We start from the raw sequence: 27,997 nt of genomic DNA on the forward strand, positions 1-27,997 counted from the left end.
ATAACAAATCTATGAATGAATCTGCTGTTGATGTGCACTTGTTGGGTGGGAAATCAGAAAGTTGGAAAACCTGCAAAACACATTCCTGCAGTCTTCTAAGATGAAATTGTAAAACTGGACTATTTCTAGTATGAAATCTCAGCTCCAAAAAGATAAAAACTAAATATTTCTATACAAATGCTATGAGTAGATGTCATACATCTACTGAATTGTAGTCACAGAATTTTGAGACAAAGTATTGTATAAATCTCTCAAATAACAGAGATGAAGTTGAGGCAGGTAATATGATGAGGGATTTAAAATACTGACATGATGATTTTGAGGAATAAGTGAGTATAATAAAGGAAAAGGAAGGCTGGAATATTATGAATGGATTTTACTTAAATCTGTTGTGAGATATGGGTGGAAATGGTGTATGATGGACTTTACACAGAAGACTGCTTTCATTAGATCATAGGTTTATATAGTCTGTGTACAGTTCTGCATGCTTCACGCAAAGCCATCTGTTTGAAAATGACCAGTATTTATTGATCTCATAGTTGGGAAGATACAAGTTTACGTTTTGAAAGTTTTTGTATGGGCACTGAAAATGAACCTTGAAAGAAGAGACAAACATTACATGATGAAACAAAGTAGATTTTAGTTTTAGTGCCCATTCGTTACTCGGACCAACAGTAGGTAAGTATGAAAAAATATGTTCTCTAGAAGTAATAAAATTCTAGTCAGTTCTAATTCTGCATAACTCCCCCCTCAGTTTTGGCTCAATACAATGATTTGTCGAAACAGAAATGTTCCATGGCAGCATGTCTGTTTTGATACATTTTCACTGAAATACAAAAAGGTTTCACTGAAACACAGACCATGCTAACCAGTATGCAGAGCAGATTTCCATCAGGTATTTGACTGCTGTTGAGTGGAACCGATGTCTCTTTCATTCAGCATCTGTCATGGGTCCCAAGACACATTTTGTTTTGAAATCATATGATTTCTCAAAACTTCTGTCCCTTTGGTATTTTGAAAAATACAGTATGTTTCAAATTGACATCAATCAAATTCCAACTTGTTGTAATTTCCTGCAAACCAGAAGCTCTAAGATTTGGCCATCTTTATACATAGTTTTACTCTATTAAATTATTGGAAGTTTGTTTGTATGTTCATTGTGCTAAGGGGCTTCAGTCTGTGCTCCAGTGAGTTCAGTACAAACACAGAAAGGACTCAAATTGCCAGCAGGCTAGAGTGATACAATGAAGGGAGAAGGAGAGACAGCTGAAAAAGTAGGCAGTAAAGGCACATGTGATCTCTCTGTAAACCAAAGATGAACAAAAATGGAAAGAACTCATTATAAAATTTTTTTACCACTTTACTAAAAATATTAACAATTAGTAAAAGTTTAGAAAAAGTACTATAAGGAAAATTTTGGTTTCTCCCCAAAAATAAAAAAAAATAGTTGAAAAATACTGAAGTTGTGCTATCTAATTGAATTTAATTATGCTAGTGTCTATGAATGGGGGCAATTTTTGATCACATAATATTTTAGATAGCTTTTAATGAACATCATGATTACAAAAGCAAGGAATTATGAAGTGAATGATCAACATTTAAAAGCATCAAGAAAAATTATGAACTGTCCATCTGAGTAGAGTCCAGTCACTGCCTTGGCTAATATCTTAAGGCTTATGCTTGTGACATGTATCTATTCACTAGAAAACACCATAGCTCATTATTTCCATTGTCCTCAAAAGGAAATGCAAAACTTATCTTCTTTGAACACAAAGCAGAACCAAATTCTGACATTCTCACTCTGACTAGAAGCTTGCTCCCCTCTTCCCTTCTCCTTCCCAAGCCTTCCTGTGTCTCTTTCCTCTTGCTCTTTTCTCTGTGTGTCCTTTTTAATGGCTTCTTTTTCCTCTCTCTTTGAGCATATCTGTAATTGCAGTCTAAGATAGTAACTCCCCTGGTATTTACCCAGGTTCCTGAGTGGATATTACTGGTCAGGATAAATTCTAGATGGTCAGAGTCTATAGACTTAAAGATAGCTTGGTTTATGTCTATAGGTGTTGGAATCACATTCTCTGACAGAAGCACTTAAATAAACCTTTGTTCCATGGGCTCTTACTTGCAAAAGGTGGCTGATGACTTAACTTCAACTTTCTTTTGTGGAGCAGATCCAAAGAGTAGACACAGAGGACTGTCAGCAGTCAGGCAAATTTCAATAGCAGCTGTTATGTAGCACATTTTGTAATGGCTACCAGAACTCAAAGTCAGAACAGAATTTCCTGATATTATCATACAGGCACCCTGAAATTCCAAATGATCATAAAATATCACTTTTTGTTACACAATCTATAGAACTCAGCAAATTTTCATCTCTGTTTTTGATAAAAATGAGGTTTGGAAGCATAAAGTTAGTTGATAGTTGTTAAAATTATAAATAAAAACATCAAAGCTGGCTAAGAGACATTGGATCTATCCTTATAGACCTTGTTTTTGAAGTTACTAGGCATCATCTTCACCGAAGAATGTGTAGTTCTCAGCACTGTAATGTTGCATCTAGAGGCAACCCAACAATTACATTTTGTAGACAAGGCAACAGATCACTTAGGAACACTGGAAAAACTGTGTGTTAAATGAATTCCAGAGACAGCATCATTTTTATTTTTATTTCTATGAATTGTTCAAGATGTTCACATTGGTCAGTACAGCTCTGTATACTGTGGGTCCTAAAGAGCTCAGAAACTGATTTTCTTCATTCTCTGCCATTGTAGGTGAGGTTAGCTCAGCAATAGAGAAATGTTCTTTCAAAATTAAACCAAGGTTTTGGTAATATGTAATGTGTAGAAGGCTGTGCTTCCCAAAGAACAGAGTTTGTTTTCTTTAAGTATCAGAATAGAGGTCATAGGTTTATACAGTCTGAACAATAGGGATGTGTTTTGTTTCACTGTTTTTATTGACTATTATTTACACTTTATGACATTTTTTAATACTTTTTTTAATACATGTTGGTTTGAAAGCATTATCCAAAGCAAAAAAATACTTTTTCTTTAGTATAAAATGACTAGCAAAGCCAAAAGTATCTGTTGTTTATTTTCATGTTGTCATTTTATCCTTTTTGGCCCCTAGGACACACACTTCTATTTGATGTAGATGAAGTACCTTCAAATGCAATATTTTATTACAATCTTTTTTTACCTTATGTTTGTCAATATTAGTTATTCTTGCTTGCCAATTAATTCAGTTACAAGAGTCATCCTGTGTATGCATTTGTTCATAGTTATTTTTATTTTTACTTCCTATTGACCAAAGAAAATATTTCCACCTGTTAAAATAGGAAGAGAAAGAAGTCATTTCCACTTGTGAGATTATTGAGTTTGTAAACCATTGTGCAGCTTTTTTCTGCTGTAGGTGTCTGAACTACCAAATCTAAACTTCATGTATATATTTGTGTATATTTAGTGCCAAGGTCAATAGAGCATCCTAACTGGGATTGGAGGACAAAACCGGAGAGCCATGATTTTGATGAACTAAATCATATTCTTCAAGAGAGCAAAAAACTTGGAAAAGCCCTTGAGAATCTGTCTCGCAGTAAGTTGATTGATTTTAGTATTTTAATATAACTGTGCAGCCTGAATTGTAATATGGAAATATATATCAAGTAGGCGGTGTTCCATTCATTTAAGTTTACTGACATCAGCAGTTACATGACTGTTGATGACGTTCACAGAATGTCTGAGATTGATTTAGCAGTTCTAATGCTGACTGAATCTACTTCCCCTCCACCTCCTTTTTTTTTTGCGTTAATTTTCTGTCAGCTTAGTGAGCTGAATTAGCTCACAAAGAAATCAAACACCAGAGCTGCTATAAGGAAAATGATGGGAACATGCAGCCTTGAGACTGTTCCTTTTGGTGGTAGCAGTTAGACTGGTTTAACTGCTTGTGACACCTTAACCGCATTGATGGGAATCAGACATTTCATGGAAGAACAATTAGGTATTTTATGGCCTCAATCCCAATTCCTTACAGTTTTGAAAAGCAATTCAAATAAATAATTTAAAGCATTTCAAATAAATATGCAGAAACGTGGCAAATAATTATTTCATTAAAAAAAAAATTACCCCTTAAAAGACGATCAAGCAGGCGCAGTATTTAAAGACAGCATCCTCATGTAAGGAGTAGCTCTGAGAATTACTGGGTAAAATATGATGAAGAATAGCCTTTTCTCTCAAACACTACTACCAGCTAGCAAAGTGTGAAAAGTATTCTTCCACAGTACGTGAAAACTAAGTATGGTTTGGTCTATGTGTCTGGGTCAGGGAGACATTTGAATGAGAAATATTTTCTTTCTCCTCTCATTAAATTTTATCCCTGGCACCTCTTGATTCATGGAAGAAATTCCAGATGGTGTCATCAGAAACAGAGCTGAATGAAAGATGGAAGTTCTGTTTTGTGGAGAATTTTGAGCTTTGGCATTTTTTCCAAATTGGAGGGAAAAAAACAAAAATGTTTTGTCAAAATTTCCCGAATGTTTAAGGTTGATCTTTTATATTCTGAGAAATTTTCCTATTTGTATTAATTACAGTAGTATAGTTACAGGGCTCTTCTCAATTGCATTTCTAGTTAACTGGTCTATCTGCCTTGTATTCTCTAAAAAGCTGAAACCACTCCTGATTAGGGTCTTTGATATGCAGCCCTACCATTACCCAGCAGTATTACTATGACAGGTGCAAATGAGTCTGTCATTTCCAAGCCTTTCTCCTTTAGAGACTTGTAACCAGGCACATACAGATTCAGAAAGAACTTTTTTCAGTTTCAGAACTGGAGATAACAAAGCAATTGGAAGCAGTTCAACAGTAACAGCCTTTATCCAGTCTTTAATCCTATGTCTTTGTCTTCCCTTGTGACTATTGTGTAGGTTCCATTGAGCTCAGGCTTCCTTACACCTGAAATACCATTTGCAGTATTCTGTACCACTGTTTGCTAAAGAGTTTTCCAACTGGTGCGCAAAACATTGCAGCTCTTTTGAGCCTAACACTTGGACTGGAGGTGAATATACCTGGTCAATCTTGCTTGAGCCAGATTCTTATAGAGTTATTTCACAAATGAAACATTCCTCACTGTTTCTTGCTTAGTACTTGATGTTTTTTGATGATACATTATCTTTTTCACTGTCCTTTCCTGTGGGTTTGTCCCTAATGATTTGCTTTGATTTAACTATTATAAGGTGAATTAAGGCTTTATCAACAAAGTAGGCTAAGCTGCATGAGATAACTGTAAAAGTTTTACTTTCCCTGTCTCTTACCGTCTTGTTCTTTTGCCAGTTTGCCTCCATATTTCTTCAGTTTAGTGCCCAAAACTGAACAGATGATCACTGCAGTTGAGACTTTGTGTCCAAAAGGAGCAGAAATAATTACACATCTTATGTGTGACACTTCCTGTTAATATATTTAGGATTGGCATTTTTTTTCTTTTTTTTTTCAGCAGCATTGTGTTGTAGCTCATGTCCAGTTTGTGTTTACTCTAACCTCTGGATACCTTTCTTCACTGCTGCTACTGACCAGTTATTACAGTTTTATATTTGTGTGATTCATTCTTTTGGCTTGTGAGACATAGTGCTTTGAACTTGCTTTTACTAATTTTAGCTGTTGTATTCAGGCTGTTTCTCCAATTTGTCAAGATAATGTGGAACTTTAATCCTATCCCCCAGAGTGCTTTAAACCACTTGCAGCCTGATGTTACCCTCACTTTCATGAGTGTGCTCTCTATTTCTTCACCCAGATCATTAACGGAAATATTGTCAGACCTCTGCATGATTCCATTTCAGATCTGACAGCCAGCCCTTGAAAACTACCCAGTAAGTGCATTTTTTCCCTCCAGATGTTTATCTATCTTGTAATAATTTCACCTAGAATATAATTCTCTAATTTGTTTATCAGATTGTCATCTAGGACAGTAAACAAAGCCTTATTATAGTTTAAGTATTTTACATCTACTTCTTCCTTTAATCCACTAGGCAAGTTTCCCAGTTGAGAAAGCAATTAGACGAATTTAATGTGATTTGTTCTTGATAAATTCATGTCTGCTGCTCTTAAAACCTTTTCTATCCACTAGATGTTTATAAATTGTTTATTTAACAATCTTGTTGAATATTCTTGCTGCTGTCAGATGTAGGCTGGCTGGTTAGTAATTCCCAAAGTCTTCCTTTTTCCCTTTTCTTAAGAAAGATACAGTATTTGCTCTTTTCTGTCCTCCTTCATTCCTGAAAGACAATTGCTAGTGGTTCGGTGGTTTCTTCATCTAGTTTGTAGGTACTTTAGAGCGAATTTCACCAGGTTCTGTAAACTTGAATATATCTAACTTTTCAGAATATCCTTCAGCTTGTTCTTTCCCTTGTCTGGCTTGCAATTCTGCCTCTTAAAATAAGAAGTGTTAAGCATCAGGTCACAATTAACCTTTTTTGCAAAGACTGAAGCAGTGAAAGTATCCAACACTGAGATTTCTTTTTATCATCTATTATTTGCTTTCCTTCTCTTTGATGTAATAGTTCTGTATTTTACTTTGTTCTCCTTTCTTAGTGTATATGTAATATCTTTTCCTGTGGCTTCTTTTTGTTCTTTAGTAGTTGTTACTCATTTTGCACTTAAGCCATTTTAATTGTATCACTTAAACATTTGCATCAGATTCATTCAAAACTGTATGTCTTTTTCCCCCAGTTTTTGTACTCCTGATTTTTCAGATCATTTCAGGAAAGAAATCCGGTCTGTGCTGTCACTTCTTCCATATTAGGATGATATAAAATAAAAATTAAAAATGAAAAAAATGAAAAATTTGAAGGGAAAAAAAAGTGTAGTTTTGAAAATAAATCTGGTCTTACCATGCCCACAAAGGTACAATAGAGTTTGCACCTAGCAAATGTCTCAGAGAGGTTCAAGGAGAGACACTTTTAGACCTTTAAGAAGTTTAAGGCATATGAATCTAATTTTGTGCTGGACTCGAACACAGCTGAGTGGTAAGCATCCCATATGGTGGATTTTGCAAAGACTGTGACACAGTCTCACAGCTACCTTCTCCAGTGTTGCTGATTGCTTTGGGCATGTTGGTCAGCCCTTTTGATTTTATAAGTATGTCTGTAAAGCATATGAGTCTAATGCTACATTTGGTACTAACCTTGATTCCAAGCAGTATGGGACAGGCAGCTGGCCCAACAAATACTTGAGAGTGTGAATAATCACAACATAGCATCAATGGCTTTTTACAGCATCCTGTGATCTCACTCTTCAGTATCTGAACAGGGAAGAGTACAGCATAAAGGCAGACTTTTGAAGTTAAGTGAATTTTCCATCAAGTCCTGGACTTAATTTCTGTTTTTAAAGGTATATTTTGGATCTTGCTGTAAAGTTTCCAGGACTGCACAGCCTTCATTGCCTGCTACGCAGCTGACACATCCTGTGATTTAAACTCCAGTTTCTATTGCTTCTTTCTCTGTGCATGCCGATCTCTGCTTTTAGAGAAACTTGTGCACTTCATAGAAAACTAGAACTGTCTGAAAGCTTTGGCTGGTGAGACTCAACCACTTGGATGTTTGGTCTGTTCTATGTTTGGTCCTTCTAGTGACTGAAACTGAAATTACTTATATTTAGCACCCTCCTTCCATGCACAATTCTCAAGACAATATGTGACTAATTTTGAGTAATCCTGTACTCCAGTAGGTCCAGTGCATCTCAGAAACCAAGAGTGACTTCACGCTCAATGTTAAAATTATCTTAAGAGATAAAATGCTGGAGAAGAGTATTGCTGTAATTGTAAGCTTTGGAGCTTGGTGACTTAAGTATTCCACTTCCCAGAGCTCCAGCAATATGGGAAACTTGGGTTTCATTTGCTTCTCTAATGACTTGTGATGATTGTAGTGTATTTTCAGCCATCAAGTCAACTATTTAGGAGAGATTTTGATTTATGAAACAGCATACAGGTATATACTGCATCTCCCTGATGCATGTATTGTCGTCTCCAAATACAAGGTGTGTCTCCTTTATTGCCATCATCCTTCTTCCTCTGCTGGTCACAAATAAGAAAAGTTCCACCCTGTTTCAAATGCATGCTCTTCTATTTCCTGTTCTGGCCTGAATTCCTTTTGAAGAAGAATTAAAAGAGCATTAAAGCCTCCTAAATAGCTAAGGATGTTGCTCATGAATAGACCTGTCTTCTTCCCCTGTCCTGCTAGGATGAAGAGGTAGATAGCAGGAGATGTAACATAGTAAATTATGAGATGAGTGTTGGGAAAATTGAGGATTAAATCAGCAAAAGCTTGCTGCAAAAAAAGTGTTAAGTCTGACTGCTTTGTGAACCATCTTTGCATCTTTTATTTGAACAGTTAAGGATGAAAGTGCATACTGAATATGTATGCACATTGGACTTCCTATTTAAACACACTTAACAACATTTGATGATATGTAATGTATTGTACTGTGAGACAGCTATGTTTTTCCATATAATTGCACATAGCCTTTCAACAAACACAGATAACCAACATTTTGTTAGTAACATTTGAATCCTAGCTGGGGCCAGGTGTATATGACAAATTAAAGGGGAAGACACAAATTTATGATGCTGACAGTTCAGTGGACATCCTAAGGTCAGCAAATAAACCAAGGATAGTTGGAAACCAATCCAAGTCAGTCTGAGGGAACCCCAGAGATAGAGGCGTCTAGATATAATCAATAGGAGAAAAGTATTCTGTTTGTTCCTTAACTTGAAAGGGTACTAATCAGTAATCAGTAAATAAGAAAGCCAACGATGATCTAGTAGGAAATATTGTAAGGAAGCACAAAGAATGAAAGATCTGGAAATCTCTTTGGAGTAACTCTAACAGGTACTTCTCATAACGTTAGAATCAGTTGAAGGTGTCTGGTTTATACATAGCTTAAGACAGACAAGTGTGAGCTTACCCTTTTTAAAAAAAGAATAATATAATAAAACCCAGGACCATATCTTCTATTTCTCTTACATAGGGAGGAAGATAAGTTTTGAAAACAAGCGTAAAAATTCTTGTAACAGTAAGGATAGAACTAGTTCAAGAATTGATATGAATACATAAAACAGACTCCTAAAATCACATTCTCTGTTTATGGATAAATCTGCAAGTATGTGGGGTGTGAGAAGATTAATATGTGCATCATGAACTGCTTCAGTACATTTAGCTCTCTCTGAAACACATTAGGATGGGTTTTCCCCATACTAATTTATAAACTCCCTCACTAATAAAATTCTATGTTATGGGAACTTATTAATGAAATACATACAGGTTATGGAATGTATAACTGAGTGGAGTGCCACAAACATTTATCACAGACGTCTGAATTTTCTCATTGAAACCAGGCATTTCTGATGGTGATCTGACTGTAAATGCACATTTGCATGACATGTAACTAGAGTTTTGTCAGTCACCTCATGCTGGAGGCATTGTTTGAAGACGTACTTTTTTCAGCCAGACACAGTTATTGGTCTGAAATGCACTTTAGTCTGTAAAAATGACTTACCCATGATCAATTGAGCATCTCGCTCTAAATGTGCTCTGCTAATTGAACCACAAAACTAGTCATCAGCATTCTGTAAAGTTTTTTTCCTTTCTTCTGTTCAGGCTGAACTTTAAAATCATGTTATGCTTGTGTGAGATCAATGTTTGTTATTTATTTTGAGATTGACATTTTTAGATAAGCTCAATCAAACCTTTAAAGAGGATAATTTTATCTCTGTACTGCAGCTGTTACATGATACTGCCTTTGCTCATACTATCCATTTGCTTTTAGTGTGATATATGAGTAATAATACAAAATAATATTTTCTGAGATTGAAACAGGAAGAGTGTGGACATAATTATCGCTGTTCATTTACAAAGTAGGGCTTATATCACAGGGAGATCACTGTGACTTTTATTGTAAGTATTTCTTTCCTATATGCTTTAAATTTTTAATTACCTTTGCTGAGGTATTTGCCATTTTACTCTAACCTACTTGTAAGTCTCAGGACCAGAGTCTCTTTCTGAGTTATAGTGGTCTTTTATGGAATGGTATTTGGCTTGATAAAAATTTCCCTAATGCTGTTGCAGAGGTAGGACTTGTGTAGCTAGCATTGCAGATGGGACTTTCTATTCCTTAGAAGAAGGGGATTGACATTCAGGAGGTAGCAGAAGGGTGGTGATTTCATGACTCCATCCATGGTGGCCAGCTGTAGCGGGCTACCCACCTTAATCTAACTTTCCGTAGTGTGCACTTTTCCCTAAAATCAGGAAGCCTGCAAGATTCTACAGTGTTGCTTCTTTTTTGCTGAGAAAAGCAGGACCTTGGCATAGCAGAGGGTCTGGGCAATAATATTCGGTGACTACTTTGCATGTTGTTTTTCTTTGTTCCCTGAGTTCATTGTTCCCCAAAGTTAATCCTCCACTGGAGCCACTCACAACTTTGGATATACAAATGTTGCAGGTCTAAAGTATACATTGGCTGGGGATTTAATTAATTTTATTTTTCTTAAAGTCATCATGGTGAGGAGAGATTAAATCCGTGTTTCCTATGTCATTCCTAGATAGTGACTATAGTGTGTGCTGATATGTTAATGAATGATGCCTTGTAGATGACAGTGTTTCCCTTGTTATTGTGTGGCTAAAAGTTGGGAAAAATCTCATCCTAATTCAAGATGGAAACCCTTGCAGAAGCTCAGTACAAAAATTTGTAAAATATTGTTTATAATTTAAGGAAATATGCCCCTTTCTTTTCTAGCACCACATTGAGGTTTCTATTCAACATGCCTTCTCAAAAAATCTCTGAATTATTACTGGAGAAAATAAGGCTTATTTTGAAAATTGTAAATGACAATGTAAATAAATTAAATAATATAACAGTGTCTATTATGGCAGCCAATGACAAATCTCTTACAGTGTTCATACACAGAAGCAACTGAACTGGTTCTTGTATACATATTTTCCCAAATCAGGGGGAAATGCCTTGTTTGCTACAGACAAGGCCAACCATTTTACATCCTTTATAATCCAAGGATGGTGTGGAATAAGCAATCTCAGTGTACACTGTGTTTGCTACATGGCAAAAATAGGCTTGTGCACACAGGCACAGGGGCTAGTAATTTATGTGCTGTCAACTACAGCATGGCAACTATCTTGTGGACAAGGTTTGGTTGTGGGAAGTTCAAGTAAATCTAAGATGGCCTGTCCCACCAGTAAAGAAACATAAGCTTCCCCACAATTACAGTGTATAGGAGAATGCATAGGGGCAATTAGCTGTGGGGCAGTTGATATATGGTAAAGTATTTCTGTGTCCACGCTCAAAGTTGCAGTATTAATAATGGTTGAACAATAATGCTCTTTGTTTCTCTCTGCAATGTGGTACAGAACCTGTGATGCACTGGGAGGCTGGGGAATCCAGCCGTCCACAAGTCCCCTCGCCTGTGCTGATCCTGAGAACGTTAGTTGGAGTTGTCTTGGGGTTTCTTAGTTCCAAAACTCTTTACGTCAAAACCAGAATGCTTTGTTTGGCACATAGGAAAACTGGCTATTGGGAGCTCTGTGGCCATCTTCTGGAAGTTTAGGAAAATGCATCAGCTGTTTGCAAGTCCCACTGAACTAACTAATAGTAGTCTGGCATATATTACAAGTAGTAGCGTTTTATTTTCTTACGACTAGGAACGCATTAGACTTGTCAGATATATGTTTGTGCATTTACAGAAAAGTAGGTCTTCAGAGAAGAAAACAACTAATGTTTTGTTACTCTTGTGTTACCTCTTTATATAATTAATTAAAAAAGAGCAAATAAAAGCAGAAAATGGTAGATTTCTCTGAAGTTTCACAACTCTCATTCTCATCAGAATTCTTATTCTATATTTTCAGGTGTGCATAGCATATGAAGATGTTGCAAGTTCTTCAGCTAGTGTAAAGCTCATCAGGAATGATGCAGAAGGCAGGGATTTTGAGACTTCTTGCCATTTCAAACAGAGTTGAACTTGTACAGTACCTAGTATTTGAAAATTAATTTTCTGCTACTTAATTTTAAGCACCAAAGTCTAAAAATCACTCTCCACAGATGAATACAGCCAATGAGTAGAAAGGCGCTAGTTGTACTTGTTGCAGGAGAGGAGCAACAAATGAAACTCTTCTGCTGAGACCTGTATATAAAAGAGCTAGGTGTCTTTTAAGACTGATAGAACTGTTGTTAAAAATGTTCATTTTTCTTTTGAGAGAGAGTTCACATCTTGGTCAGTTAGAAGTTAGGCGGTATTTCTCAAGGACAAGATTGTTTTTACTGTGTGCTAGATCTTTCTTGCAGTCAGAGAGTACCTTTTTCTTCCACATCTCAAAAACCAAGCTATTGGCAGGATAAAAGTGTTCCAAAAAAAAAAAAAAAGTGGCTGGGCTAGCATGAGCAGCCCCACTCCATATTTGTTAATGGTCACAGATGGTGGTAGCTGTGGCTGTGGAGCATTTCTAAAGGACTGTGAGAGCATGTTCAGACCAATTACTTTATTGTTTCAGCACCCTCATAGAGCAAACAGTCATTACGCTCAAAAGTAGAAACAGTGTCCTGGATCTGTCTGTGTAATTCACTTGGTATCTAAGTGGGCTAGGTACTTGTGGTGCCTGATCAAAATTCAACACTCTTAATTAAATGTAAAAGGGAGGATTTTAAAAGGCAGTTAGGTGCCTAACTAATTCCCGCTGTAAACCTTGCTTGTGAGCCTTAGTTGATGGTGGCAGGCAAAACACCCCCACTTAATCAGAACACTACAATTTATCATTGCAAAAAATAAGAACGGTAGAACTATTCTATAGTTGTTAATCATATAGTATGATATAAAACCACAGTGAATGACTGTTGAGAAACAGCTGCTGCAAGAGAAGGAGCAAAGTACACTCATTTATTTCTGAAGGATTCACGTTTGACATCAGAAAACTTACCCCCCAAAAAGAGAGAACTTTTGGAACCATCCCCTTCCTATCTGCTCCTCAGTGCCTTGAGGCAGAGCGAAGATGAAGCAACCCTAAAACTTCCATCCTTTACATTCAGCATTAACTGATTGCATTTTAACTTTAAATGCATTAACTGATGGAAGTCACAAACAGTTGTTCTTAGTAATTTACAATATAACGAATCTACTGGATTCAAGATTGAACAAACTAGGTACGTCAGTTTTTGTGGTATGAGAGTTTGTTGGAGATTAGGATTAAATTGTAATGAAAAAAAGGCCGCAGTCTGAGTAAGTGGACTAAACTGTTGATAAAAGTTTGCACATTTTTAGTGTATGGACATTTTACCTAAACCTGAACTATAACCACTTTCCATTTCAAGTAATTTCATGGAATAGGTTGTCCCTTTGTCTCTGTAACAGCCTGTGTTTTTACAGTGATATTTTCTTATTTAGACTATATAAAAATAAATATATATGTACACATATTATTATCTTTATATGTTTGTATATTATATAAATAAATCTATTTTTCCTCTCTTCTGTTGTATGAAAGCCACAGAGAACTGGAAATAACTATACAAGGTGCAGAGATTACAACCAATTATTTGTTGTCCAATAATAAGTGAAAAGAAGTTTTTTGAAAAGCACGGTTCTCTAAATTCTAGTGATTCTATGAATCTATGAAGCAGTGATGATAACAACCACTGTTATCATTACTTTGCAGAAATTAATGGTTTTTAAATTGTCAATTACTACCATAAAATGAAATAACTGACAGTAACCTATTTTACTATGAAAAAATCAAGAGTGTGCCAAGAATTAAGGGAGTAACAATTACCCTACATATCCCTGTATGGTAATTATAGGTATCAGTTTCTCTACTTGCATCTGAATTGTCAGGATTCTGGATTAAGAGCTTTTTTTCTTTTTTTAATTTTATGGTAATATATGCAATGGGTAGCATCAGATTAAATTCTGCCATTCATTCTCATATTAGTCATTTCAAGTTTTTACTTGAGAAATCATTTTGTGAAAACTGGAGCCGATATTATTCACCTGTGATCTGCCTGCAAAAAGACCTTACTCTTGTGATATTCTGTCTGCTGCACAGAGGTGCAAATTCCTGCTCCTCTCAGCTTCACCAATGCTATTTTGTCAGTTTGCCAAGTGTGAAAGAAAATTGATAGGAGCGGGCACGCACCAAGCCTGGCGCAGTAGAATCTTGGAAAAAAATGGTCTGCTTTTTTACTCCCAGCTGTTAATGGGCTAATTTATCCTGATCTCTTCTGATGGAGTTGTGTTAGTGTTAATGGGGCTCAAGCCATAACATAAATATCTGTATGACTGACAGCATGGCAAATCCTGCCTCTGTAAGATTCACCATGCTAAGATCATTCTAATAAGCTTCTTATGAAATTTCTTCCTTAGAATCCTCTTTCTTTTCTCTTGATACCACATCAGAAAGAGATATATAAAAAGAGATTTCAGGTTTGGTCCTGTGATTGCAAATATAAACATTTTCTAAACTTTTTTTTATTCTGTTTTGGTAAGATATTCTCAGATATCTTGCTATCTGTCTACATGCTTGTCTATGAAATATAGTTAGTTTTGGTTGGACGCTTCAATTACTCAGCTTAGTTTTCTGTAAAATTCAGAACAATTTCTGGTGTACTGATGGAACTTGCACAAAAAAGCATTTTATTAAAAGCACTCTTATAGATTATGGATGTGTATGTATATGCAACTTAATCAGAGAAGTTATTAGTGCTTTTGGTCAAAGCATATAGTGGTAGATATAGTTTTCCCCATTTCCCATTCCATGCTTTCAGTACTGTTCTTTGATTACCAATATAGCAGCTGAATAGTGAAAGTATTTGGCATGTTTTGGAATGAAGTCTGCAAATGGTAGGGTTACCTTTCGTAGTTCAACATGATATCCTTTGCCATAATTGAAAATAAATATTTTTAGCAAGTTAATCAGGGTAGGAAAAAAAGTGCTCTTGCTATTTATACTTTAAATCTTAACAGCCATTCTGTGTTCTGTAATGAGTCTGCATCTTTCCTGACCAGTCTGATTATGAGCTCTCAGATCTCAAAGACCCAGTACCAGAGGAGGAAATGAAAGTAGAAGAAAAGGGGACCTTCTATCTGAGGAAAAAACTCATATCGAAACAAACAAACAAAAAACTTCTAAAAATCATGGGAACTTCCTGAGAAAAGATAGTTTGCCTGTTTGGAGAGAACATCTGTGGTTGTGGATTGTGGTTGTGGATTGACTTTGGTTATGAAAAAAACACCCCATGGTATGCAAATCTGGTTGTTGTAAATCAGGTATTCAGTGAGAGATAAAGAGAACCTCAAATTAAGTTTTCACTGCCTCAAAGAGAGCATTTAACTGCTCTCTAGTAAATGCCCATACAACTTTGGGGATGGAAGAAATTAGCTTTCCTAACACATTAATGTCCTGTTGAATGACTCAGGTTGGTGCAACTTGCTGATGGATGCACTGTATGGATGTTAGTGCAGTGTTTGGAGTAAATAAAACTCTTAAGTTTTTAAAAACAGATTAATTTAAAAACAGATTAATTGCTGTGGGGATTGGGAGGATTGGACAAAATGTATTTTGTTCAATATAACCTACTTTATAAATGATGCATGATTGAAAATATTCTTTTAACTACTGGCATATTTCTTTTGTGTTGATCAGGTCTTAAAATGCTAATTGCAATTCTGTTAGTGCTTTGCTGTTTTTAAAACAAAAACCAATATAAGGAAGTCATCTAAACTCAGAATTAGCAACATACAGCAAATGATTGGCACAGTGATTAAAAAAAGAATTAATGTAGTTATGGTATACCAAAAATGAGGAATAAAAATGTTCTAGAAATAAGCTTGTACTGCTGCAATCTTTAGTATGATTTTAGAAAGATTAACTCTCGATTCAGCTGATATTACATATTCTGTAATATCATCTCTTGTGTTCCTTAGAACAAGGTGTCTTGATAACACCATATGAGTTAGAAAACAACTTTTAAAAACATGTTCTTCCTGTACATGTGTGCTTCCGCACTTTACTTTGACTGTCAGGAGATTCTTTGCTTTGGTTTTTGAATGGAAGTTCTATCCTAGAAATGTTTCTTATCAAACCTGATAGGAATGTTAGCAATGGTTTGCTTTCAGTAAATCAGAATTTTCAACATGAAAGCATTAAATATATGATTACTTTATCAGGCCGTATGACATGGCTGAGGCACATATATGTGTCCTAAGTTCTGAGACCAGCTGTGCATATCTGACGTGCCACAGGATAGTCACAGGTAAAAAAAGTTATGTGACTTGATGAAAGCAAACATAGGAAAGCCTCAGGCAGGCATCAACAGAAAGGACAAAAGAAGAGCAAATAAACAAGGTCTTGTTCAGCAGATTTAGAACAGCTGTTTTGCATTATGTTAGGAAATTTTACTTTGAGATTTTCTTCTCTTTAGTTTTAATTCTACTGGTTTTCATAGAATTATTTCTACTTTGAACCATGGAAAAAGAAGAGTCATGCCTGTGTTGCCCTGTAATTGCAGGATACTATTATGTATGCTGGTCAGAGCGAGATTTGCATAATTATGTGCCCATTTGTAAATATTAAGTTGCTTCTTTAATTTTCGAAAGCAGGTACAAGTATACTTCTGCTTATCATCACTTTACTAACACATCTGCTGTTTCCATTTCCATAGTTTTTTTGAAAGTTCATTTTGATTATATTGCAGCTGAGGAAAGTTAAAGAGTACATTGTTTGTGGGCAATTTCACTAATGGAACAAAATATGATAGATAGTATGGTTCAGCTGTGTGCAGAGAACAACGTGTAAACTTTTCAGATTAAACATTAGTTTTATTTAATGTAATAAAATATTTCCAGAAAGAATATTTCTAATTTTTTTTAAATCTGCTTTGTTTTCAGGCATTGCTATTTCTGATGAACTTGATAAGGTAAGATTCACTGTATGCCTAATGAATAGTAAAAATAGACAGATGGTAATGGTAATTTTAGGCAATGAGAACTAAATCTCCCTGTCCTGGCTTACATACTTCAGTTCTGTTGGGTTCAGAGGGAATTTGGGTATGGAGAGCTGTTGAGTAAGTACTGTATGTGTGGATACATTAAGAGCTTAATCCAGGATGGGCTGTCAATTGTGGAAAAAAATCTCATTCAGTTTAAAAGACCCTTAACGAGGCCAGGTGAGTGCTTCTGAGCTTGATACCATCTATACGTAACATCATCTGTTGGGTTAGTTTAATGGTATACTGTTGGGAACATTTAGCTTTAAATGCTTTTAGTTCATGAAGTCAGGTTATTGGGTAGCTTCTGCATAATTACCTTACCTCAACTATTATGGTGCATGAAATCTTTAGAAATATTCTTCGGTCTCCAGATCTGATTAGGAATGCACAATCCATAAAAATCAATCTTCATTTCCTTGCTGAATGCAATATGTAATGATCTCTTCTGTTTTGGTCCTTTTGAGAAGTTACATAGTTAATGTGAATTTAAATTTTAGCTGTAATGAACGCTATGCTGAAAGAGTAATTAAGCTAGTTTTTCAGAGTTCCAAGGATACAGAACACCTTTCTCTTCCCTGTTCTCACCACTGAACAGCAGTTCTCTTTTAGTACCAAGAATCTGGGGTTATTTTCTTGGTATCAGAAATCCTTACTATCAGGGAAGAAAGATTAAAAAGTGTGAAAGGCACAGGACTAATTATTGATATAGGAGACAATTTTTTTCCCTGTCTTTCCTTTCTCATGGTAAATGAGGGTGCCATCCTTTCTGACACCTGCCTATGCGATACCTCCAGTGGGTTCTCAGGAAAGGCCAGTCGGAGAAGGTTGATCACCGCTACCATACAATCCTGGGCATATGGGGCTGCCACTTCAAAACGATGACTCAACATTTTGGCCTTGATCTTGATATATCTCATTTTTCACACTGAGTGGATAACAGAATCTAAGCCTTCCTTCCTACCATTTCTTCAACTGTGCTCAGAAGAGTATGAGAAATACAGTTACAAAAGCCCCTCCATTAGAACCCTTACCTTGAAGAATGTTTACAGACAACTCGTCTTAATTTGATTTTGTTTAGTGAAAAAAAAATGAAATATCACTGTTTTGTGGGAGGAAAAAGACATTTTGGGCTAGAGCCTGTTATGACATGCTTCTTCCATTTTTTGGGAGATATTTCTCAGTGTTAAAACTCTTTTTAAAAGATGATAGTCTTGCTCAAAAATCATTCATGTTTTTAAATTCAACGATTCTGTGTGAAAATTGAAGTGGGGAGCATTGCTGGTGAATTTCCTAAGCGCCCAGACTGAGCAAAGAGTGAATTTTATTTTTGTTACCACATTATTGTATTGTTTATAATCTAAAATGCAAATATTTATTATAAAACTTGTTACATGTTTTCAATAGCATATATTCTCTGGCACCTTTACAGTAGCGCATCTACTTTAGCATCCATTTCTGATGAGAACAGATAAAGTGAATGTGCTTGAAATCAAACATTATTTGGAAAATAAAAAAATAAATATGGAGCTCTTAACGTTCTTGTTTTTTCAGCCTTGTTTTACAGGCTTCCAGGATGGATTCACTAAAAATATGTAATTTATAGTCACCATTGTCTTAGGGGAGCTTCACTACTATTTCTTGTCTTGTCCCTTAGGGATTTTTAATGGACACAAAAGGTACTTCTGTATCGAGAGATAAAGCATAGCCAGGACCATTCTGTGGTATGGAACAGCCTAAATTCATGTTGTTAAGCTCCCTTTACAACAGGGCAGCTACGTGCAATCGGCCTCCTAGGAATGATCCCTTGCATGTGCTAACTCCTGAACTGCACCTGTGACTTGTTTGTAAGAGTGTTATTTGGCTTAGGCCAAAGAAGAGCTGGGGACTGATAGTGATTTAGCAGTGTATACAATTTAGTTTCATTTCACCTGGGCATATCCTAGGCATTTTTTTTTTTTTCAGGTGTAAATGTAGCCAAGTTCATTGTTATTCCCTTCACAGAAATAGCTGCTGATAATACAGCTTCCTTATCTAGGCTGCAGCAGTACTGAATCCTTTCTCAAAATACATTCTAATCTGTGTTTTGGATTAATTGTTTGGCCCTTCAGGTGCATGTGATGGGTCTAGAACAGCATGCCCAAACTTGGCGTTGGATTCTGTTATAAAATTGGTATTGCTTGGGTGTCATGAGAGACATGAAATTAAGCACAGTAAGAAATTCTTCTGCACACTCTTCCTTGCTTAGTTTTTCTGACAATTGGGAATGTTCTTGGGAATTAGGACAGGGCCTATAATCTTGCTCTCTTGCAATTTAGATTCTGAATCCAGAGAAGATAGAGAATGCGTATGTATATTTCTTTATTTTTGTTTCCTATTATGTGTGTTTGTAAAATAGCCTCTTTCTGGCAGCAGTAAACTCTAGCTGCCCTTGTCAGGGAAGCTTTAATCAATAGCGTTGGCTGATGTTCCTCCTCCAGATAATCCAGTTAACTACTTACTTGCTTAGCTACTTAGTTACTTACTCAAGCATTTGGATTTGGACAACCAGTTTGCTCCCAATTACAATCACTTCTGTGGAAGGGTGTTTCATTTAAATGGAGTCTTGTCAAATGTCTGCTATTATTAGCTTTGTGCCAGTACTTCTTAGGATTTCAGTTAAAGACAGAAAAAATATAGGACAAAGAAAATATAGGCAGACAAGGTCAGTCTTTCAGTCAGAAGGGAAGTTTTCAGTTTGACACAATTTCATAACATTTCAGAATTTCATTGAGATCATTGCAAACAAAAATCCCTATGATTGCTGCAATTAAAACAGATTTATTATATTGTTTTCCTCCTCATTCATTTTATTTACTTCAGACTTTTAATGTCTGGTGTTCCATTTCTCTGGTGATTCAGCCTCCTTCTCCACACCCTGGAAACCAAATAAGATGAGCAGCTGACACTGCAAGTACTGTGTGTACAGAAAGAAAATGGGGAGACATGACTTGTGACTCACAGATTTTAAGACTAAAGTGCAGAGTTAATGTAATACAAACTCCTGAACTGAGTCACCCTCTTTACCACTGAACAGGAACTATTTGTGAAAGTGTAGAATTCCTAAAGCTCCTCAGTAATGTCAAAAATTTTTGTTAAAGAGGCACAGAATTTGAGCTAGGATGTTACCTTGGCTGTGAAAATTTATGAAATTATTGAATTGAAAATTTATGAAATAGTTAAAAAACTATAGAGGAAAAAAAAAGAAATTTGTGAGGAGTTTCAAGATTTTTCCCAAGCCTGTTAGGACACTTCCCTGGGAAGTAGAAGTTCCAATTCACACAGAAGTGTAGAAGAGCCGTACTACTGAAGCTCCTACGTTCTAGGTGAATGCTCTGACCATGGGACTACTGGATAAGGGGAGTCCTAGGCGAAGATATGCCTCCTCTAGAATTCGCTGCCACTGGAAGACCCAGTTTGTCTGTATGTCACAAAGTAAATTGTAACATACATTGCGTTGTAGTATATCTGCACTGTAAGATACATAGCAATAAAATGTAGCTGGGATATTGCAGTGCAGAAATATGTTTCAAATGGTATTTATACAGTTGTACCTGTATTAGCAATATTTCTGAACGAGACTATACAAAATATGGAGTCAAACCCCCTACCTCTTGACAGAGTCAGAGACTGACTAAATTAATGATATTTTAAAAAAAAATTTAAAGGGGATGGGTAGGGAAAGGGTTATTCATCTTCTACCCTTTGATTCTCTAAAGAACACTTTCTAAATGTTCCTGCAAATATAAAGGGTAGACACATATCCTTTTAAAATAAAATCTGAGATTTTCACATAATCATAATATTCCATGTATTGGAACTTGACTGAAAATACTTTGTAGTGTGAGACCTGTCATACTACTGTGAGATTTGTCTGGAATTCCAAACCATTTCTTTCTTTCAGTCACTTTAAACAATAACAGGAAGATACCAAGGTATCAGAGATCCAGGATCAGACATGAGTGAATATGATCTAATACATCATAACAGATTTTGACCCTCAAGCTTAATATTAACACATTTTTTCTATGCTGTGTCTAGGGTGTACTTTCTTCTTACATGTAGTAAGTAGGTAGTACTACAGTGAACACTGGTGCTAATTAATAAAATAGAGGAAATATCTAAGTCATCAAAAAGCAAAATTATGCTCACCCACAGTTTTTTCTGACTGTGGAGGCTCCCTCAAAATGCACACATGAGATCAGGAACATGGAGCTTTTTAAGATATGTTTAAATCAAGGGATGCATAAATATTGCTGTGCTCCCAGGAATGGAATGCATACCCAAACCACATCTCAACCCAACACTGAGATGAGATTCAGCTGTCTTCCCCTTCTTCTCCTGATTGCCACATAAAGGAAACTTGAGCATGTCAAGTTGGTAGCCACTGATGTGGATGATAAATGGACCAGGACACTGGAGTGCACTATAAAATAATCCTCTAGATTCATTTCAGTGCAGACTTAAATACCTACTTGTCCCAAAGAAATTTTTGTGTATACCAGTGTCACTTTCAATCTCTTCTTGTATTTATGGGGATATAAATTGGAAATTGGTTAAGATTCTAAGGTTTATGTAAAAATGCATGTATAAACTTGACTGTGACAGAATACTACATCTGAATTTGTCAAAGCTGCTGAAGTAAGGTGCCAAATAATGGCACGGTGTTCTCAATACAGCCTTCTTTGATTTTCCATTTACTGTTCTCACTGTGGGTGAAAGGAGGAAAATAAATTAGGTCATTGAAATTGTGGAGTATTAATCTAACAATATTCTAAAATCTTGGCAAGGGAAGGTAGTGAGGCTTGGTGAGGCAAGACATGTCTTTTTTACACTTCTATTAAGTAGAGCTTGAAAGCACTACTATACAGGATGGTCTAGTCCCTGCAATGTCTAGAAAAGAAATCAACCTAACAAGGATAGACACAGCATTGATGGTTTACTTATTCATATGCTGTTAGCACAGTGTACAGTGTCAAGGAAAAGCTGTGGTTCTGAAAAAAGGCACGTCTTCAGGTGCTCTTCACTTTCATCTTAAGGGACTAACAGCTTTTAGCATGAATGAAACTGCAAATAGGTGCAGTTTTAACTAGCACCAACAACTAGTTTTTATTCATTGTTAGAAATTATCCTAGGGAAAGGGAGGAGAGCAAACACCTAGAGTAGCAGGAAAAAACTTCAGAAGGGGCCAAAGGGTTCTTACTTAAACTAACATTGCATCTTCTGCAATGGTGGTATTTTGTGCAATGAAATAATCTTCCCAGCTCATAGGCACGTGATGGTAATCAGGATTAGACCTATCGAGTGACAGGGACCACTCTCATCTAATTTACATTACCTGACTATGACACAGCACAAGCAGATAAGTAAAATGTATATTTTAACTACATAAAAGAAATACACTAACGGTTAGAAATCCTAAAACCTCTGAAGTCATGCTCTTTTCCTCAGATTTCTCTCTTCTGTATTAGCTTCAGTCAGTTTTCAGTGGTCATACTGTTAACCTCATGTTAACCTTGCAAAAAATGGACATTGTGTGAAAAGTGAATTTAGTCAAGTGATGGAGGACTCTGAACAAGCATACAGGGAGTGGAGTGGTAATGCCCTCAAAAGCACATCACAGAAAAAGACAGAACAGAAGAACAAGGGTGAATGAGCCTAATCCAGGGTCTATTCTATATTTGCCTCTGTCAGATAAAATTTCTTGGGGTTCTGCTGAGCGAAAGGAAATTATAGCATCTAGCTAGAGTGGGATAAATGTGTTCATATAAAAATACTTCACAATTTTTTTTTCCGTTTCAGGAGTAGAGGCTTCTGTTTCAAACTGTGCTTTCAGCATGATCTGAATTAATTTAACCATTAGTAAGAGACTTTAAAAATGTTTTTTTTTAGGAAGATAAAAAAGTATGGTTGCTAGGCTAAGTAATCACTGTGCTGTAGTTTTTCCAGATTCCCTTTGTTTGGAAAGCATTGTTTTATGGAAGAAATATTTAATGAGACACTGAGCTAGATAACAGCCAAAAGGATTTGTCTTCCTAAAATTTTCTCTCATTAAAAGATAGGAATAGAATATATCACTTCTAATTAAGAACACTGTGTTTGAAATCTCTTTCCTAACCTAGAGATGGATTTAATTAAAATAGAAAAAATATTCCTATACCATCATTTCATTATGGCAATTTTTTAGTATAAATGCCTTTTTCTAGAGTTTGACTATGCCATTGTACATGACCTTCCACTGCATGCAACCATAACACTATGAAGAAAGAGAGTACATACTGATTCAGAACAGCTTTACCATACAAATTAGAGGGACAATTTGTTTCTTTAATCTAAATTCCTAATATAATGATGTAAATCATCAGTATTGTTTTGATTATTCCAGATACATTTTGCTTGCTTTTTGTGATCTTCTCCACCTATCTTCTTCCAGTAAGTGGTAAAAAATATGATTGATTACTATTTTCAGAAATGCATTTTATTAGAAGGTTAATGCATTTCCAGAATTGAAAGATACATTATGTAAAATCCCAGCAGAGTTGCTTTTAAAATGCCCAGTGAAGATTTATGTATTAATTTTGCATTAATTCATAACGGTTGTGCTGTTCATTTATGCAAGTGACCTCATCTGTTGCTTAACATAACTGAAACAGGGCTGGTTCTAGGAGTACTGCATTTATTTAAAAAAAAAAAAAAAGTTATAGTCTTTCAAGACGGAATTAAATAAAGCCCAGATTTCTACGGTTGCTTTTGAAAAGCAAGAAAGAGGAGAGATTTGAAGCATCAGGATAGGCAAATCTCTTGGAATTTTGCTAATGGGAATCTTCTCATTAGGCCATGACCGTTTCTGGCATTACTTAGACCTCTGAAATTTTAGTGTGTTGTACTATTTTAATAAATAGTTTTATTTTCAATGTTTCTTCTTTTCTTTTCCTGCTTACATGTGTGGTTGGGAACAAGCAGTGCAGAGTTTTTCTTTATTTCTTTTCAGGACACAACAGGTTTTAACACCCCCCTTCTCAGACCTCGTGTGATTGGAGAGTGGGTTGGTCGTGAAGAGAATGATGCAGATCCACTGGCTGCTGAGATGTTACAACCACCGGTACCAAGAAGTAAAAATGAACAGTGGGACAGTGAGGATAGCAGCAGTCCTGGAGGAAGGTGGGATTTTGATTTTGCCTAGAAATCTTATAATTTGTGAAAAAGAGGTTTCTCTTTAATGCCCTGTTTCTAAGAGCGGAACATAGGGCTTTTAAATTCTCATCTATAGTGTGGCAGCATGCAAAATGTATGGGAGTCATTAATATGTTTTCTAATGCTTTTGCCTATGATTAACTTTATGCTCATCTGCAATCCCATTTTATTCCTATGTGTAAAGCTGAGTGTATGTTGATAAGATTGGGACCTTTTGCTTAATAATTTTATGATGTATAGCCTTAATCTGATACATCAAGCCCATCTGTCTTTCAGTGGCTGGTAGTAGCTGTTTATTAATCTTGATATGTTAGTGATAAATCTGATTTTCTCATTTAAAGGAAAGATAGACCAGGGAAACAGTATCTGTGTTATTTTTAACAGGATTTCCTAAATCCATCTTCAGTTCTTAAAATTAGCATCTTGGTGTTAGTACTAAGTCTTTCTCAAAGAGACAATTGTATTCTCTGCAGTAAACACCTTCTGATGATTCACTGCAGTCAATTGTAACTTGGCTGAGGATGGGGGCAGTGTGTTTGTTTTTTATGTGCTTCAGCTACACAGAGGAGGTGATCATTTTTCCAATGAGTACATTTTCCACAATTTAAAGATGCCTGTTTCTTACAGAAAGTGAAATATACACAGCCTGTCTTTAAAAATGATTCATGCTTTTTTTTTTTTTTTTTTTAAGTGTAAAGTTTATGCAAGGCCTCTGTTAATTGCCTGAACACCTCCTGTTTTCCCTCAAAATTGTAGCCTCTCTCTTTGGTTATAACTAGTACAGTAACTGCAACAGATACCTTTTTCTTCTTCTTTTAAGAATGCAGAAAACCTCCGATTTCCCTTTGAAAAGGTCTAAGATGTTCCTTCACTATGTCCTTGATGTGTCTTTTACATTGGAATTCACCTCCCTGTAACAGGGAAACTAGTCTGTCACTTGCTGTCCTCTTACAGGCCGCATTGATTAACTTTCCTCACATATTGGGAATATTCATTGTCCTGGCGCACTTCTTCTTTTAATCAGATTATCGTGGGATAAATTACACGTACTACTATTTCAAAGAAGTAGCAGTGCATAGTAATAATCCCTCAGCCAGACTTTGGACTGGAACCAAGAGAACTCAAGCACTGGGTCTGTTTAGTGCTATTGCTGGGTAAGTAATGGAGTCAGCAGCTGGCATTGCAGCTTGATTGTGGGGGCCTGGTTTTCTGTTTTTCCTTATTCAGCAGTCCAATAAGGAAGATCTGTTCCATGTTGCAGAGTGCAGTGGATATTGTATCCCTTCTCTCAATGGAAAGGAACAGAAGTATACATATCTGATCTCTGAAAGGGTGCACAGAGGTTTGGTGCTGAGTAACAAAGATTCAAAACAGAGTATTTTTCTCTTTGTAGGGGGTGGTACAAGCTGTGAGAAGCCTCACAGCTAGTGATGTAATGAAAGGTTGTGATTAATGGCTTTGAAAGTATTTGAAAAGCTTTGTTGAGTATCATGACAAAATCACCATTGCCTGGTTGTGTGGAGTAAGGAGAACATGTGGTGCTTGATGTCAGGAAGGAATCATGGGAAGCTGTTATCTCTAGTTTTAGCTGCAGTGAGTGCTGAAGAGCTTTTGAAAAATATGTGTCATTAAGTGGGAATACTGATTTTCAGTAAAAATGAATAACTATTAAATTACATGCAGCATATGGATTTACATTTGGATGACCCAGTTTATGTCTGGGATAATTCTTTGCTTCATTAGCATTACATCAGATTTTATAAGGCATGTAAAAAAACCATGTTTGCAGTCTTAAAAAATACATGTAAAATTGCAGAACTTCAAGATAGTGATGATACCAAAACTGATGCAACCTTTGTATGGAAGTTCAAAAGACTCTCATTGACCAAGATTAATCTGAATGCTAATAACAGTTCACTAATAACAGGCAATTTCTTCAAGGTATGATGCAGTGTTGCTGGGAATTAAAGTACTATTAGCAGAATTTGGAATTGGCTATACTCCAAATATATGAGACAAGTAACAGGTAATAATAATTTAGTTTTAATGTAGCATACACATAGCACATCTAAAAGTAATGGGGGTAGTATTGTTTTTATAAGACTAAATGAAACTCTAAAAAGAGCCAAGTTGTTATCACTTACAAAGTGTTTTTGGCTACCTCATCTATATTTCATTAATCTATTTCATAGCCAATAGAGCAAAATATTTCAGTTACATTTTTACCTGGCAACTAAAAGAGGGAGCAATTCAAAATTCATATTAAATGTTTCTGATTATGTGTTGTAAAATCTGATTTATCAACATTATAAAACACTTTTAATAAAAAGTGATAGTTTATTGGTCACTTGTTATCATGATTTATGTGATGCCAGCAAGCTCTCAAAACGAATCCTAATTAAGCTACAGAGTAAGAGTAGAGCAGCAGAGCAAGCGTGTCACATCACTGGTAGGGTAATTGCCATCAGTGCCTTAAGCCATGGACCTTCTCTGAATATTGTTCTCACAGAGCGTAGCATACAAGTTTTTTTTCTGTTTAGAGTCTGTTGGGTCTTTAAAAAACTCATTGCATTCTATAGGGGACTAAATAGAATGGCATATTTCTGTGGACCACTGCTCTTTTGGTTACCTGTTCCCTTTTTCAATATAGTTCTTTTCAGCATAAGGCAGAGCATAGCAAATATTCGTAGTACATGAAATTTGTAAATCTATGAGTTGTCTGCTTTTTCTGTCATTGCAACCACGAACCTCAGTTTTTCCTCCACTCAGTAGTGGACAGTGGGAAAGAACCACTGTTGCCTCCTTAAGAACATACATTCCTGTAGTCATGAGCAATGGAAGTTGACATGTTGTGTATCTGAAAATCAGGCCAACTTAAAAACAAGTGGAGTTAAATTTGAGCAACAATTTTCAGATGTTTGCAACAGATCCATGTTCCTGCAACATGGTTTAAGACAGTCTGAGGCATTTCAGACACCCTCTTGAGGGTCATGAAATTTCTCTCCCATTGTCTTTACCTTGAGAATGTAACGAATCAGAAGAATTGCCAGCTGTAGCAAGTCCTGCCTTAGACCCTTCTGCTAACTTCTGTCCGTTTCCAGTTGTCTGTTACTTAGGTTGGGGACACAAGTCAGTAATCAATCATGAGGATTGTTATAACTCTATGCAGTGCTTAATTCTGAACGGTTAGGATACTAAAACCACACACAGCAGTTTTTAGTTCCCAGTTACTATTGTTAAGGAACAATAGCAATTAGTAGTTGACATCCTTTTGTTCTGTATATGTAACATATTTGGACCTGATTAAATGCTCATAAAGTCAATAGGAGATTTCCCATTGTTGTTCTATCAAAATTTTAGATAGGAATAGAAAGCATGAACTGACATATAACATCTAATGATCAGGAATGAGTGATAACCAGCTGATTGTTTGTGGTCTGATGGTATTAATCATCAGATCTTGAAGACGTCACGGACAACAGTAATTTGACAGAAGTCTGACAAATTTTGAAGAGAGTCCTAGTAAGAGAAAGTTGTGCTTTCCTCCCTCACAGCTTAAAAATGGAGCCAAAGACCAAAGGACTAAAACAGCAACAGCAGCAACATAAGAAACTGCTGGCTGCCATGCTTTCTCAGGACTCCTTTGATTCTGCCCAAAGCACAGCTCCATCTGTAACCGAAGAAGATATTGACAATGAAGATGATGCAATGGAACTGTTGGGTAACTGCAAAAATTATATGCATTTTCTAAT

General features: G+C 36.0%; 1 protein-coding gene across 1 annotated transcript in view; it reads left to right on the forward strand.

Moving 5' to 3' along the window:
- Positions 1–27,997, forward strand: part of CUNH8orf34 (chromosome unknown C8orf34 homolog) — a 154,338-nt gene that overhangs the window by 37,320 nt on the left and 89,021 nt on the right. Inside the window, exons 4-7 of the mRNA XM_026076954.1 lie at positions 3,454–3,582; positions 16,915–16,943; positions 24,043–24,212; positions 27,800–27,966. Of these exons, the coding sequence (XP_025932739.1) occupies positions 3,454–3,582; positions 16,915–16,943; positions 24,043–24,212; positions 27,800–27,966 (495 nt within the window). The remainder of the gene's footprint in view (positions 1–3,453; positions 3,583–16,914; positions 16,944–24,042; positions 24,213–27,799; positions 27,967–27,997) is intronic.

This window comes from Apteryx rowi, unplaced genomic scaffold (genome assembly GCF_003343035.1).
Source record: "Apteryx rowi isolate R43461 unplaced genomic scaffold, aptRow1 scaffold_444, whole genome shotgun sequence".
Taxonomy (NCBI): Eukaryota; Metazoa; Chordata; class Aves; order Apterygiformes; family Apterygidae; genus Apteryx; species Apteryx rowi.